Source organism: Sphaeramia orbicularis, chromosome 3 (genome assembly GCF_902148855.1).
Source record: "Sphaeramia orbicularis chromosome 3, fSphaOr1.1, whole genome shotgun sequence".
In the NCBI taxonomy this organism is placed as follows: domain Eukaryota; kingdom Metazoa; phylum Chordata; class Actinopteri; order Kurtiformes; family Apogonidae; genus Sphaeramia; species Sphaeramia orbicularis.
The window spans coordinates 4,271,682-4,288,530 of NC_043959.1; the positions used below are offsets into that span (position 1 = coordinate 4,271,682).

The 16,849-nt window shown below is 37.2% G+C and overlaps 1 protein-coding gene across 1 annotated transcript in view; it reads right to left on the reverse strand.

The window, feature by feature from the left end:
• Positions 1–5,445: 5,445 nt before the first annotated feature.
• Positions 5,446–16,849, reverse strand: part of neo1a (neogenin 1a) — a 244,433-nt gene continuing 233,029 nt past the window's right edge. Inside the window, 9 exon segments of the mRNA XM_030128363.1 lie at positions 5,446–7,691; positions 8,377–8,513; positions 9,784–10,071; positions 12,598–12,768; positions 13,056–13,148; positions 14,296–14,540; positions 15,830–15,953; positions 16,084–16,146; positions 16,398–16,430. Coding sequence (XP_029984223.1) covers positions 7,605–7,691; positions 8,377–8,513; positions 9,784–10,071; positions 12,598–12,768; positions 13,056–13,148; positions 14,296–14,540; positions 15,830–15,953; positions 16,084–16,146; positions 16,398–16,430 — 1,241 coding nt within the window. The 3' untranslated portion in view covers positions 5,446–7,604.

Here is a 16,849-nt window from a genome sequence, read left to right on the forward strand (position 1 = left end):
TGAGGGTAGACTTACGTAGGCGGAAGTGAAGGAGCGTGGGGGGGAAAAAAAAAAAAAAAAAAAAAGGAAGATGGCGACAGCGTCCCCTTCTGGTCAAAGACTGGGATAACTGCAGTAGAAACAGATTTAACCTGTAGTATTTAATCAGGGAAAAACAGTATCAATCATGTAGATCAGGGCTCTCAAACTCATTTTCTTTTAGGGGCCACATTCAGCCCGATGTGATCCCAAGCGGGCCGGACCAGTAAAATAACTGCATAATAACCTATAAATAACAACAACTCCAAATTTTTGTCTTTGATTTAGTGAAAACAAAACCCATTAAATTATGAAAATACTTACTTTTATAAACTATCCAAACAAATAAGATGTGAATAACCTGAAAAAAATGACATTTCTTGAGAAAAATAAGTGCAATTTTAACAATATTGTGCCTCAACTTATCATTTATACATGTGCATTATGGATCTGATCTACAAAGACACTGTTGTTTGTCCATCAGTCTGAATGACGACTTTGACTTCAGTTTTTGAGGGTCCTGCAGTGGCTTGCCAACCCTAATTTTTGCCCTGAAGTATCTGCCACAAAGGCACTAAACACTAACAGGCCGAAAACTGTTAAAACTGTGTTTAATTTTCTTCAGACATTTTAGGTTGTTCATATTTGTTCAGGTTATTCACATTTTATTGTTACAGGATAGTTTGTAAATGTAAGTATTTTCATACTTGAATGTTATTTTTTGCAGTAAAACAAAGAAAAAAATTTGAAGTTGTCATTATTTATAGACATAGTGTAATATTTTTTTCACATCAAACCAAGAAGAAAAAATGTAGTCATTTTTTTTTTTGGTAGGTTATTATGCTGTTATTATTTTACTGTAGATCATATTGGTCTGTATGTGGAACCTGAACTAAAATGAGTTCCACAGCCTTGACTGTAGAATTTTTTGCACTTTGCAAATTCATCCCACAGGCCGGATTGGAACCTTTGGTGGGCCGCATTTGGCCCCCGGGCCATATGTTTGAGACCCTGATCTAGACTTTACCACACTTTCCATTTGAGTTTCACCATTATAAGTAAAAGTATATTAATGTTTAGATTCAGTAGAAGCACATGATGAAACAAAGTTATTAAAATCATGTGTCCTTTACCTCTTACAATATTCGCAACAAGTCATCAAACACATTATTGATGCAACAGATGTTATTTAAAAGCAACAATAATTCAAATTTGTTTCAGATAAATATGATAGGTGAAGCAACGACTTAAAAGAAGTGCCACCCGAACTTTAAGCCACGTGGCTTGTTGATATCCTACTTCTGGAGTACAATAAAGACTGTAGCACTGTAAATAAGTAAAAGTGTATAGGTCTATGTTCGATGATGAATCATACATTAAAAAAAAAAACAACAACAATTAATATGTTATTTTTTCAGCTATGAAACTTGGCTCCTAGCAGAAAAGGACTAGTTTGAGTTTATTATCCATTTATTTTCTCTCTCAGATTGATCTCTGTCTAAACTTGTCCCCCTACCAGTGTTGTGTAGCTCATGCTGTTATGTTTTAATACATGCATTTCTGAATCTATCAAAGTTTGACAGTCTTTCATCAGAGTTCATGTAGACACTGACTACATCTATGAAATATTAAAGGGGTCATATTGTGCTAAACCCACTTTTATTTGGCACATTTATTTGTGAATTTGGGGACCCTAATAGTTAAAATAGTTTGAATTTGAACCCTCCAGGTGCTGCAAAGCTATCGATTTTCTATTTGGCAAAAATCCAGTGGATTTCTACAACCTGTTTTAATTCCTGCTTAATTTGTTACATCTATAACCAGTTACATCATGACGTTTGCACATATAAGGTCAAGACTTCCGATAAACATTTCTCTGAGTACACCATAATTGTTTGTCAGAAGCAGTGGTTGTAGTCCATACTGAAAATATGTCCAACCTTGAAGCCAGTTACCTAAAATGTTCAGTTGTTGGTTGAACGGGACAGAGCACCACAGTCAACAACCTGGAGGGGCTGATGCGTAAAGTGGCTCATGTGTATTTAAAGGGCCAGCGCTCCAAACCACCTTTCTGGTGTCATTACTCAGAAATAGGGTTGAAGATGGACCTGTGGAGTTGAATGAATGAAGAATTCAGACCCAAGCAGAGCATTTACAGTTTATGTCAGTGTTTTTCAACCTTGGGGTCAGGACCCCACGTGGGGTCGCCTGGAATTCAAATGGGGTCGCCTGAAATTTCTAGTAATTGATTAAAAAAAGGAAAAAAAAAAACCCCCAAACTTACTAATAACAAATATATGGTGATTTGAGAGAGACAATCCCAATACATAAAAGACATGACAAACTGTGAAGCTGAAACTGAAGCACTGTGGTTCTGTTTAGCTGTCAAATGTTCATTGTGATCGGTTTCAGATACTGCAGCTCTTTCATAATTCATAGTTTGAGTTCTTGTTTGTTTAGTATTAATTGTCAGCCTTGTAAATCCAAGCTGGACTGACTGTACATATCCTGACCAAGGAAAATAAAATTCTCCCTTTGTGCAGTAATCTACACCTGGCTTTTCAGCTTCCATGCATAATAATATACATTATATAGACTAAATGTCATCTAAAATTAACCTTTATTTTCAACATAGTATAGCAAACTATTACATGATCAAAAACAAATTAATTTTAGCCAAAAAAAAAAACTCTCCGTTTTGAATGTCTGGGGTCGACAGAAATTTGTGATGTTAAAATTGGGTCACGAGACAAAAAAAGTTGGGAACCACTGGTTTACGTAGACCACAGGGAAATGTTATAAAATGCATAATTCCATTTAAAAAAGCAAAATATCAATCCTTTAATAGAATTATACTGAATTATTAGCATTTAAACAGTTCAGGACTTAGCATATTTTACACCGAATTCTTTCATCAATTTTGTGAGAACAATGCATCTCAGAAACTAATTTTAACCATTAACTTGTAGCAGATGTGTTTGCCGCAGGCATGAAAACCTGATCATTCTGACTCAGATGTTCTATTTTTAATAATTTATTCAAAACTAAAATGTGTTCGATTGTGCATCATCCTCCCCGACATTTTATGGAAAAAAAAAATTCAAGCAACAACATAATATATTCAAGGAATGCAGGACAAAAAAAAAAAAAAAAAAAAAAAAATTAATGGGGCATTTTTCTGAAGTGAAAGCCACATGTTTCTAGGCTCAGTGCTATAAAACCAGGAGTTAATGTGTAATTATTCACTACATTTTCCTAATACAGACATTTTAAGTTTTTTGGTTTAATGACCACAGTCAGCAGTCTGCTAATTGAAGATAAAGAGACAGGATTGAGAATAAGAAATTCATCATATTTATCTCAGATGAATGCCATTGTTTCATGTAAAAGGATATATAATGTTTGATGACTGGCTGCAAATATGAAGATATAACACCTAATTTGTAATGAACATGTCATCAGCGTGAAGTTATACACAACAGATTTCTTTATAGAAACATATCAAGGATCCACAACCGTCTCTAAGACTAAAATGGCTGTTTTCAAACATTTACCTGCTGGAGGAGCTGGTTTCAGTGTTTCTTAAAAGTTCATTTCTGGTGATTAATATATATAAAAGTGATATAATGTATTGATGTAGGTGTGTTGATGGTTATATGGAAGGCTTACATAAACTTTTGCCTGTGTTTCATTACTGGTGTTTGAATCTTTTTTTTTTTTTTTTTTTTTTACCCCATTTACCAAACAGATTACAAATCCAACAAATGAAAAAAAAACCCATCTGATTACACTTCCCTCACCTTCACTCATGACTCATCTGAAGACACCTGGAAAAACATATCTTCTCTCTCCTCTCAATCCACAGCTGCACCCATTTCAGGTTGATGCAACTGTATTACATGCTTTATATATATACTGCATGAATTATTTTGTGTATTGTGCCATTTGTCCATATGTCATCCAATACTAATTGATGTTAGCGTGGTGGCTCAGTGAATATCAGCAATCGCCGACCAACTGGATATATTCACTCAATACATTTTTATATCAGTCAAAATAGTAAGAGGAAATATTTTATCAAACCCTCTGTTTTCTTTAAGACAGCACATGATTTTTGTAAAATAACACGTACTGTCAGTTTTTATGAGGATTCATTTTTAAAGTACATTGATCTTTGCTTAGCCATACAGTCACATGTCAGCTTTTCGAGTTGGAATTATTTATCTCAATTCCTTCTAGCAGCACAAATACAAGTGCATGTTTTGCTGCATTGTTAAGGTGACTTAAACAACCTTTATTGGTTGAATGCCATCATTTCTGTCAGCATCAATACTGGGCATGATAATAAGAACTGGACTGAAAATCTGATGGACCACACAGACTAATCCTTATCTTTATGATCCAGTGTATGAATAAACATATTCTGAGAAACACATTACAAAGCAGAAACAGATGTGTGTGGGGTGAATGTGCTCCAGCTGAAAAAAGGGTTTCACATCATATAAATCCCTGAAGGTATTATTTATCTTCACACACACATCCCAGCTTCATTAAACAGAAGTCAAAAGTCTTTAGGTCTGTGTCTGAAAAATTCAAAGAACTTGTATTCAATATTGTGAATAATCATTGAATCCAACCCTTGTCAAGAATCTTTTAAAACTTGTTTTAAAGCAAGGTTTGTTTATATGCACATTTTGCATTAATGTTGGTTTCATATAGTTTAAAGTGGCATTTGCACCACTTTTTAATCAAAAGCACAACTGAATTAATCTGAAAATAATACTTAATCTAGTGAAACTGCAAAAGAATGAGTACTATTTCACCATCTTGGCTTAGTTTTGTTAAGTATTAAATACATCTAATGTAGGATTACTTAAAATCAGACAGGGTGTTTTAGTGGATCTTTACCTTTTTAAGAAGGTTTCACGCTGAACTAGGAATGACAGCATCAGACTTAATAGAACACCTGAAAGTAATTTTGTTTAAAGTTTATTTAGAAATTTGTATCCTTATAAATGTAACTAATCCACAATGACACAAAAATATCTTATCACTGAACCTTAAATGAATAAAATATGTTGAATGTAAGAGAATACTGAAGGAAAAAATGAACACATTTAGTTTTTAATTAGACTGTTTGGATACAAAAACAGCCCAACATCTCACGTGATCATTTAGTAATGATCAAGACGTTGGAACCGAACAATTTTCTCAAAAATTTCCAAATTCCTTCTAGCAGTTTTATTTTTGTGACCATGTTATGTTTGCACACCATGACTTCCTATGGTTCAATAATTTAATGAAGGTTTAACCGACGGTCTTTCCTAGGACAAATTTCACTGCCTGTGTGTTTTAGTGATCGATAAATACCAAGTTTTGACGGATCTAAACTGTTTGTGTTTGATGAAAAGAAGACAAGCACAAACATTTACTTTGTTAGTATTCATAATAGTTTGTATACACAATGTATAGGAGCACCAATAAAAAAAACATATTTTTTTTCCAAAACATTTTTCCAACATTTTTTAAAAAGCCACAGATGTTTTTTTCTACAGAAAGCAAAGAAAGCTCTGTACATGAACAAGCAACAACAGAATTCCTCATCATGAACCGCAAAGTCGAACACTTGGCAGCTCATAATCATATCATCTCTGAAGCATAAAATAAACATAAAAACAAGACCAGCTGCCTGCCGCTTACCTAGGACACTACGTTACACAAACAGCTTTTGATATTTAAAACACAAGATATGTAAGAAATGTACTTTTCAAAAAACTGTGAAAAAGTGCAATACAGGTTCAACTGTTTACAACTCAATAGATTATTTCTCAAATGGAGTCCGGTCCTTTTTCTCCCCCCTTTTTGTTTCAATTATTTTTTTCCCAAAAAAAGTTGTTCCTCGTTTGTATCCATAGTTAAATCTCTTACAGTTATACTGACATTCATGACGATGTACATTTATGAGAAACATGATTTTCACAAAAGTAGAGCAAATTACTGTGATTGCAAATGACAAACTTCTTTGGGTAAGAGGGTATAATGAAAAACTAGTTTCTCAGATGAACATTTTTTTTCCTTTTTTCAACATCAGAACTGTGTATAGTTTTTTTTCTTCATACAAAAAAACCACCATGTTTAAAAAAAAACAAACAAAAAAAAAAAACTAAACAAACCTGGGAGTCCCATTCAAAAGGCCAACATTATAGGATTCATAGAAGAACCAGGATGTCGCAGTTGATGAAGCAGGAAAAACAGCAAACACACTCCGCTGTGGTTCAGCAGCACAGACACATGAAACCAAATATTGGTTTTTGGAAACAACACACACATTCGATCAAAGTATAAAAGATAACTGTCAAGTGACTGACTGGGTATCGTGTGCAGGGTTTTTTTTTTTTTTTTTTTTTTTTTTTTTTTAAGTCTTTTATGTGTTTTTGTTGCTGAGAGGTGGGGGTCAGTGCCCTGAGTCCTAGGTACCCCTGACCTGTGAGGATTTACTGCCAAAGTCCCACAGAAATGGTGGAGAAACTGGTGTGGCAAGTGACGGTGTGACTCTGAGCAGGAGCCGTCAGAGGGGCTGAGTTGTCTAAGACCATCCAACACACAAACATGTTGGTAAGGCTTTTAAAACAGAGCTCCCACAAAAAACAACAGACTGAAAAAAGAACAGTTTAATGTACAAAGAGGCTGACAGCGCCAGAGAATCCAGTCAAAACATACTGTAGAAACATCAGGCTTTTCTCCCCTGTTGAAATGAGTAAGATTCAGCACTCGTTTGTAATCCCACTTTCATCCCAAATAACAACGAAACCATGGGTAAAAGAATGAGGCAGCTTAAAAAAAAACATATGTACATGTTTATAAGGTTATGTGTGTAAAAAAATAATACAATAACATAGAAAATAATAAAAAGTCATGGCACAATATATGACACAAGGGGTAAAACAGAAAATGATGTATGAATAATGTAAGGTTGTAAAAGGGGGCTGATATCCAATGTTCACTTCACTGAAACGGCCCAATAGATATACAAAATGCACAAAGAAACACGAATCAAACAAACACTGTGTGTAGACTGCGCTGCATGAGCACCAACATCAAAACCAGCATTTTTTGGACTTTCTCCTTTTGACTCGACACTGAACAGACTCATTGAGTGAGCGGTCTTCTGTCACACGCCACAGAAAAAAACATTTTTGCTGAGGAAAAAAATTCACAATCTTTCAGTTTGAACGTGACCGATGTTCAAAAGTTCATTTGTCTCTGAGAATGGTTCTTCATAAAAAGATGAAACAAAGCCTCTCACTTGTTCTTCCCTCTCATGGCAATCTCCTTCCTGAGACTGAGCAAGGTAAGCCGAAAAAAGTTCCTAAGGTATCAGTCCAGAGGGTTTTTTCTCTGCGAAAGGGGGATGTGAGAGTTTCTTGGGCACAGGAAGTAATTTTGTGTCCACAAACTTCTGGCTCCCAAGGTTTGAGTTTGGGCTGTTTTATTTTGGAGCTTTTCTGGTTCTGTATGAATGTGTGGTTTTTCTACCTGTGTGGATGACAGAGACAGTGTGTGTCGGTAGGTGTGTGTGTGCATGCTCATGGCGCTGTGGTGATGGCGTTCAGGTCCTTCATCAGGCCCTCGAGGTGGGCCATCTCCTCGGTCAGCTCGTCGGGCTCGTAGCTCTGGGGGAGAGGAACAGGGTTACTGCGGGGGGCGGGGGAGGGGCAGGGAGGGAGGGAGGCAAGCACCTGGAGGGAGGACGAGAAAGAAGAGGAAAGAAAGAGGAGGAAAGGAGGAGAGGGTCAGTCAGGGATCTTCGACAGGAGAACGGGGAGTCGTATGGGTGGGGTGAGGAGAGGTCAAGGAAGGGGGGGGGGGGGGGGGGGGGGGGGGGGTGTTGATGGGTCAATGGGACTGAAGCGTCGGAAAAACAGAATGTGGAAGCAGACGGAAGCAAACGTCCAGAACAAAAGAGCCAACAGCCAACCAAAGGATTAGGACATGGAGTTAAAGATTCAATGGTAAAAAAAATCAAAAAGTCATTCCAGTTATGGGATTTTGTTATTCATTAAATTAAATATTAAATGAATTGACCAAACGGCAGCCAACAATGCCACAAAAAATGGTAAGATTGAAGTTGGACAGAACAAAAAGAGAGAAAGAACAACAGAAAATCTGGTTACAACCAGCTGAAAAGTAACTGTACAGTATAGTGACCAAACAGTGCTCAAAGAAAAACTTAACATGGATTTGGAAGAATGTGTGGTTTTCACGACATTTTAACATAACATTTAATTAAAGCATCGTATCATAGTATTGTTTGGAGCTGGGCCAGACTGTGAAAACAGCGCAGGGATCTTTACTCACGCTGTCTACATCCTCCAGCATTTTGCTGGTTTCTGGTACGTCAGGAGCGTTGGGGACATTGACAATCATTGGTGTTCGTGTCCGTCCTAGTGTCCCAATGGAGGCTGTTTTAACGACATGGGGGTGGGTCGGCGGTCCTGAGTTGAAAGAGGAAAAAACGGAAAAAAACAAAAAACAGTTTCACAGTTTGTCATTAGCATTTTATCACCATAGTCTTTCAAATTCATCTAAAATATCTTTATATGTATAATATTTAATAATGTTAAGATACCGCATTTCCTCAAGTAAAAACAATGAGTCAGTTACAGGAATGGTCTCTAAAAACAACTGAGGTCAAATTAACAAACAAACAATTAAAGGCCTTAAATACAGGCTGGGGTAAATTAATATGGATAAACTTCTGGTGCATGTCATGTAATGTGTTGACTGTTAAACACAATGTTCATTCCTATAAGTTTAATGTAATGCATTCAACAATTGTAATGTTGTTTTCACACTTTGTTGTTCCTAATCATCATCTGAAACGTCATTGTCCAGTTTCAGTCACTGCAGGTGTGTGAAACTAATTTGTAGAAACTTATAAGCGTCACTGTAAGACAATTTTTACACAACAAAAGCTCTGTTAAACACTGAATGGTTTTTGTCCACTGAAATGCTAGAAGGCTTTTATTTTGAAATGGTTAAGGTGTTGTTTGTTTAAAAGTGCCCTGCAGTGTGTACAGCGCTACAAAAGTCAGTGGATCCAAACAAGGTTTTACACTAAATCAGACCATTTCTACTTATTACATAAAGACCCAGGAGTATTTTTTGTGGTGACTTCCAAATGAACCTTTCTCTTCATTTAACCATTAAAAAGTGGTTTATCACCACTTATTACAATATCATCCTTTGTATTTTTGATGTGAAAAACAGATATTCTCCTATTTTTAATTTACTGACCATGTAGAGTTAATTCAAAATTTGCATTGAAACAGAGAAAAAGGAACTAACCATGGTATTTTCGGCAAAATATATAAGTAATTCTACTTAACAAAAGTGTCAACAACCAGTCATTTATCAAACTACACAGGTTTTATTGATGAACCAATGTTGCCAAAGGCAATGTCTCCATGCTCACTACAGAGACGATGGATGCCTCTGAAAAAGACATCCGATGGGGTTGCATTTTACCCGAATTATTTCATTGTATTGACAGGATTAGCAGTTCAAAGGTTATTAAACATTTTAGATCAGCAAAGGCTTGATTCTAATAAAAATCTCTTTCAAATAAAGGCCTGGTACCTTTTTCAGCTTAAGGAAATAAAAGTCTGGACACTATTTGAGGAAATACAGTAATATCAGGTAGACACATTCTTAACTAGAATTGTGTATCATAGGTTGTTTGGATGTGAGTGTGTTTGTGCTGACCAGTCTGAGCGAGCAGAGGAGTACTGGGAAGTGCAGGTGACTCATATGACGGATGGCTGGTGGCGGGGATGGCAGGTACAGCGAAGCTCTTGAGTGGGTGGGCGTGGGCGTGGGGGTGCGCAGAGCGGTGGGGGGGTAGGTTGCTGCTGTAGCTGGGCTCCTCCTCCGTGGTGGTGGAGCCGTGGTAACTGCCCTCAGGGTCCGCCAGGATCTCAGAGGGGCAAGAGGCCTGGGACGAGGTGGTGGCTGGAGGGAGGGGCTCGGAGCTGGGGGTATTCCTCACAGACTCTGCAGGAAAATGGGGTGGGGGGGTAGGACAGTGAGCAGGTGAGTTTACAGACCAGGTAGCATCTCAAGACAGATTTTCAACCAGCTGTTGAATTTCCAAAGATGTAGATGCAGTGAAAAACTGTTGGAGGACAGGAAACTGTGAACACTGAATGTTTTTAAAGCTGCATAAAGATGCAGTGGATTCACCTCTACTACACATACGAAACCTTACCTTTAGTAAGTACAAATATGGAAGTATAATTAGTAAAATGTACTTAATGTATGAAGATTAAAAGTGTTGACAAATGATGTCTATTAGTGTTCTACATAGAGCTGCAGCTATCAATAATTTTTGTAATCGCTGACTCTATCGATTGTTTTCTTCAGTTCAATTTGATTAACCAATTGTTTGAACAGGCAAAAAATAGTCAAAATGACAAACAACTTATCCTCAAAATCAGCTGAAACAACCATAAAAAGTACCAAAGTAAAAGGATATATAAAACTTAATTATATAGGAATAACAACAATAACAACACTATAAAAGTATAAAATATCTATAGATATAAACAACAAAACAAGTCAAATGACATCTACAAACAATATGTGCACTGCAGTCCAACACATTTGCGTCCAGCTCACTAACTTACAAACAACTTAAGATGGAACTAACACACAGCTGAAAAAAATAGACAAAGATTTGTAACGTTTGTATGAAAGCTTAAGGGTTTGAAGGAGTAAGTGATGGTTCCAGTGAAGAAAAGTGAGCATACAGACGTTTCCTGCCTTTTTGTCCTTGTCTCTTCTGAGCTATGCTCCATGTTGTTTGTGCTGATCATGGCATCATGAGCATCACAATAAGCGTCCATGTGAAACACAACGTTTAGCAGCAGCAAAATTAAGAAAATGAATCTTTGATTCAGGAAAACTATGACTGAGTAATTGTTTTAATCAACTCGAGTCAAATAATCATTTCAGTTCCAGTTCTACAATTACATCTGACATCTGTTGATTTTTCTGTTCTGTTCATGTGTATGTTGCATTTTGATGCTACACCTATAAGTCTGGGTTCATTTAAAGTACTTTATAAACTGTCATAAAATATGTGAGTGATCCACTTCATCTCATTGGTAAATATTGTACTTTTTACTTCATTACATTTTTCTGACAATTTTTCCTCCTCTTCCATCCAGTACAAAACATGCATCTCCAAATGTGTCATCTTTGAATGTCTGTGATAAACTGAAAGATGATGTGTTTTCTTCTTGGCTTGAGCTTCAACCTAACCTAACCATTTGCTGGAAAATGAATCATCACAAAGCTGAACCAGGCCTGTTTTTCAGAGCTCATGAAAGCCCAACTTTAGATGTAAATTGTTGTCACATCTGTGACACTACAGACATATGATAATCTTATAGAATATGATGCATTATGAGGGATTAAACTACTAACAGTTGGTTTAAATGAGCTCAACCTGAGTCATGTACAGCAATAAAATGAATCAAAAATAGCACAGTAAAATGCTGAGAGACCATTTTTCTTCAGCTTATCGGCTCACTTTACTGATAATCCTTACATACTTTGATGTGAGTATAGTTCTAAATGCAGAATCTTTACTTCTAGTGCAGTATTTTCACTTGCACTTCAGTAAAGGATCTGAATTATTCTTCTAAAACCAGTACCATCTACCCACAGAAAATTTAAAGAAGTGATAAACCAATGATAAAAGCAGTCATTAATACTTGTTGATGTTTCACTGATAACTTCACCATTACACTGACAGTAAACTAGAGCAGAAAAACACTGAAATACACACAATGATAAACTCTTAACCCATAGACCCACAGCTATTTTTTGTCACAACTTCCAAAAATTTTTTTAAGTCATTTATCACCATTTATTATAATATTTTCCTCTGCATTTTGTATGTTTCAGTGTAAATCATGTATTTTCCTAGATTTAATACACTGATCATGTAGATGTTCATAAAAGCTCAGAGTAAATTCAAAGGGTATTGGATCAAATTAGAAAAAAACGAAGAAAAAGTGACTTTTTCCATCAAAGATATCAATAACTGAATGTAAAAACAAGTGTCTCCATCTACTGTCATTTATCAAACATGGGTTTTCCTGGTCAATGTTGTAGAAGATGATAGTGTTTCTACATTCGCTACGGAGCCTCTGAACGTCCAAATAACAGATCATATCTGATGACCATAAAAAGATGACAGACTGCATGTTACACCAATTATTTACATTTATTGATAGGATTAGTGGATCAAAAGGAATTAAACATTTTAGATCAGTAGATGCCTTTGGCTGGTGGTGGACATTTGGGTCTTTATGGGTCAATATTGAGGTGATTTAAGGAGAATAAAATGTCTTTGTAAAGGCAAAGAGAGGAGGAAAAAGAGGTTAGTATCACACAGGAAAAATAAAATATACCCCAACATGATGATACACAAATGAATAGTGAATGACACATCAATGAATGGGTGAACAGACATAATGGCACTTCTGTGTCCAGCAGATGGCAGTGTCTCACCTGTAGAGTCCACCCTGTCTAGATGGGAGATTGGGGTGGCACAGGCATGTGGGTGTGAGTGCCCACTGCCCTGGTGGTAGAGGTAGCTGCGTGTCGGAGATGCCAGGCTGCCCATGTGATAATGATGGTGATGGTTATCGAGGGAATGGATGGGATGAGCACTAATCACAGCTGCGAATGGAAATGGATATGGATACACACACAAACAGAGATGGTGTTTAACCAACTGAAATAATGATGATGGATGTAAAGGTACTGCTGGTCAGATACACACACATGCATGGCACTGTAAACACTCAAATAACCTCGCCTTCGCACATAAATACAAACAATAATAAAAGTGAACATTTTATGAGAAGGCCTGAAATGGACTCATATTCTTTGTGCTGCAGTTTTTTTCCCCTAATTATCTTTAAGACTTTCCAGAATACACACACCACTCATAAACACACACTTACGCTGAGGCGGCTGCGCATCAAAAGGCATCATCATTTTAGGCCTCATCCCTCGTCGGCCTGCTAGTGTAGACATGCTGTCCTCTGATTCGTGGCCTAAAAGGTATGGTGGAGACCGGCCAATCAGAAAGAGCTGGTAGTTTTTATTCTTTTGTGTGAATGATCCACAGGAGAAGGAAGGCTACACTCACACTACATACTGTCTGACATATTGCAGTTCTACTTCTTATGTAAATATGTATATAGCCTATAGAGTTTTATTACTACTGATATTTTTGTATTGTTCATTTGATCATTTTTTGCATTATCTTTATGCTGCCCATTTTCTTGCAATTTATCCTGTTGCTGCCTTGACCAGAGAATTTCCCTATTGTGGGATCAATAAAGTTTCTAATCTTATCTAAACCAGCATTTCAGGATCCCTAAAACAGAAGCTTATGGAAACACTGCCCTGTTATGGTTTGTAAAAATGAGGACAGAGACATTTGGAAGTGGCGACGGAGACACTCAGATCAGCTGAACAGGTTTCATCACTTGGTCTCACTGTTTTTCACAAAGTCAACACTTCAGCCTTGAGTAGCAGCTGTTAATTCACCATGGATACATAATTTCTGATGTTGCTGTCCTTGTCGTTTCTCTTAGGAGCTTTTCTGCAAATAGTTCTGCATTTTCTCTTGACACTACTGACAGCAGATGAGCTGTTTACAAGGAATTTGACAAAATTCCCAAGTTATTATCTCCCTGGGCCAGAATGGAGATTATTTTGAAGGTTTTAATTTAATATAGCATGCTAAAATATTAATATTAGTGTGGTGGTAGGCTCAGCTTTTTAGTAAATAAGTCTGATTAAAAGCAATAACTTATTCCAAGAGGCATTTTCATTTTCAGGCTTCATCAGCTTCTAATGATTTGGATTTACTTGTAAGGCTGGAGCAGCGATGGTAGGCGATTGAACTGTAACATGACAAGTAATGGGCATTGTGTATGAGAAGCATGAAATGGAAATCAAATAGAAAACAAAAGCAGACAGCAATTCTCCAATCATGACGATGGAGTTAAAATCAAGCAAAAAAACCCAACTATTTTCTTTGTCATCTTTCAAAGTGTACTTTCCACTTTGCCAGGCTCACACTCAGAGTTCACCCTGTGTTAGTATGCATGTAAGCTCCGGCAGAAGGGACAGTTTCACTTTGATCTCATTCCCATAATGTCATTCTGATTCTTCCCTGTGGGGTGGACTGACCGCGGTAGGAGTTGCGTCTCTGCTGCAGGTGTGGGTTGCTGTCAAGGGCACTGTCAGCCGGTGTGATGTCCTGGGATGTGCGGGGGATGGGCGTTTCGGTCATGACAGGGTTCGGTTCTGGAGACTTGTCCATAGGTTTGAGCTCCAGCCTCTCGTGGTGGATCCACAGGTCGGGGGGCTTCAGGTCTTTGGAGTTTCCTTTGTATTTGTGGGAGCCGTTGGAAGATTTCGAGGCCGCCCGCTTTCTGCAAGAGACACAGAACAGGAATGACAATGGAACCGACTTCTTTTATTTTAAGAAGGAAGGTGGGAGATGACAAGAGAAAAAAGCAAGAGGAAAAGCAGCACTACAGATCAGAGACAACAGTGATAAAAGAACTCTTGTTTCTGAAAGTTAAGGAAGCACATGCATTTTGGGAGATGGAGTACTAAGACCATATTAAGGCTGTTTCTTCACAGCAACAGTTTCTTTTTTACATAAGTAATGTTGAGAATAAAGTCAAAATGTCAAGAGTGAAGTTGAAATATGACTGGGAATAAAGCAAAAAAGATGAAACGAGTTGAAATACGATTGACAGTAGGTCGAAAGGTCCAGAATATACTTGAAATGTGATTTAAGTTGAGACACAATTGAGAATAAGGTGAAAATGTCAAGAATAAAGTTGAAATTGTGATGGAGAAAATAGTTGAAATGCTAAGAATGAAGTCAAAATGTTGGGAATAAAGGTGCAATACCGAAGAATAAAGGAAAATTAACTTGCAAATGAAGATGACGTTAAAATCTTGAGAATAAAGTGGAAATTTTGTGAATGAATGTGAAATGTTGAAAATAAAGCTGAACAAGTGAAAAAGTAAGTGGAGCTTACTAATACCCCTGCACAACACTTTCCCCCTCCTGCTCACTGACATCCAGCCTACCCAAGGATTCATTTTAAGTCTTAACTTTCAATCTTTGAAAAAAAAAAAAAAAAAGCAAAAATTGAGAGAAAGGCACATGTAAAGATCATGTGTGTAAAAGTTGAAAAGAATTGGGTGAATAATGTCAGAGAAATGGGTTGAACAAATTGTCGATGTAAAAATTTTAAAAAATTTATTTAAAAAAAATCCCAAATTGAAATTCAGCCATCAAACTGGGCAATGCACCTCTCCTAGTGGTAAAGAACATGTATGTGTGTGTGTGAAATTGGAAAAGAATCGGGTGAATAGTGTCCGGGATGGGCAAAATTATTGGACAGGCGGATGGACAGAAGAACAGATGGAATTCCTGGTATGTCTATATAAATATGACTGTTAATGAAGGGAAAATGCCAAGAGTAAGGTTGGGAGTAAAGTTGAAACATGAATGAGAACAAATAAGAAGAAGAATAAAATTTAAATACAATTGAGAATAACATCAAAGAGTTGTGAATCAAGTTAGAATATTCTTTTAAATGTTTTCTAATGCTTGGAACTCATTCTGTTTCTTCCATAATATGGCTGATGTCATTTTTGCACAGAGACTAAACCACTGAAATTGTGTGTCTGAGCCTCGTACTTCTTCTGATGGGATGACGTTCGCCTCGTGCACAGAAAGGCTCCGACTACGACCACGATGATGGTGAAGGCTCCAACTGAGATGATGACAATGACCAAGAGGTGATTCTCGTTACTTGGAACCCCTGCATTACCAAGAAAAAAAGAGTTCATCGACTGTGACTTAACCATCAGAGACAATAAAAAAGTTATTTTTGTACAGTGAGTATCTTACTGATGCCATGACAAGTGAAGTTTGTCTGACAAATGTCTTACCCATTGTGCTGCCTGGTGTGTTTGGGTTGTTTACAGGACCCGTCTTCACTGGAGGATTTAAGGCTGTTATTGAACACAGAGTCTGAATTAAAACGGAACATCTCTTAAAATGATTTCATAGCTTCTTCTACATTTATGCCTCTATCAAATTAGTACTTAATTAGCTACAGCAAAATCTGACAAAAACCTCCACAGGCAAGAACTCATTTTGCAAGTCATGCAGCCCGGAAGATAGAAATCTACAGAAAAAGAGAGAGATCCACTGATGGGGTGCAGAGTGAGCAGTGAGAGGTAAAGTGTGGAGGGGAGTTTACCTTGGTCATTAGCCATTTTGTCAGAGGACTCAGCTTAACAGGCCAAAGGAGAGCACGTAGGGAGAGACAATAAAAGCAAAAAACTGGTTAGCTGAAAAGAGCAGCGAGGGAGACAGAAACAGAGCTGGGGGGTGTTTGTGAGAATGAGGGAAAGGGGCAAAACTAGAAGAATGACAGTGAGAAAACCAAGAAATTACAAGAAACAGCCTGAGTGTAGAACACAAACAGCCACACTGACATTAAGAGCAAAGCATCATTCACGTATCATTTCCATTAAACAAAGTAACCCTTAACGTTTCATACAAAGCCCAAACAGATATTTCCAGCTTCACCAAAATGCAGACAGTGTTTTCATGATCACAGTCATCCCCTATCAATTAACAAAGGCTTGGGAAACATTGTGGTCTCAGCTCTCTGGAAACTTTCTCACAGCCTGATCAGGAGGATGTGTC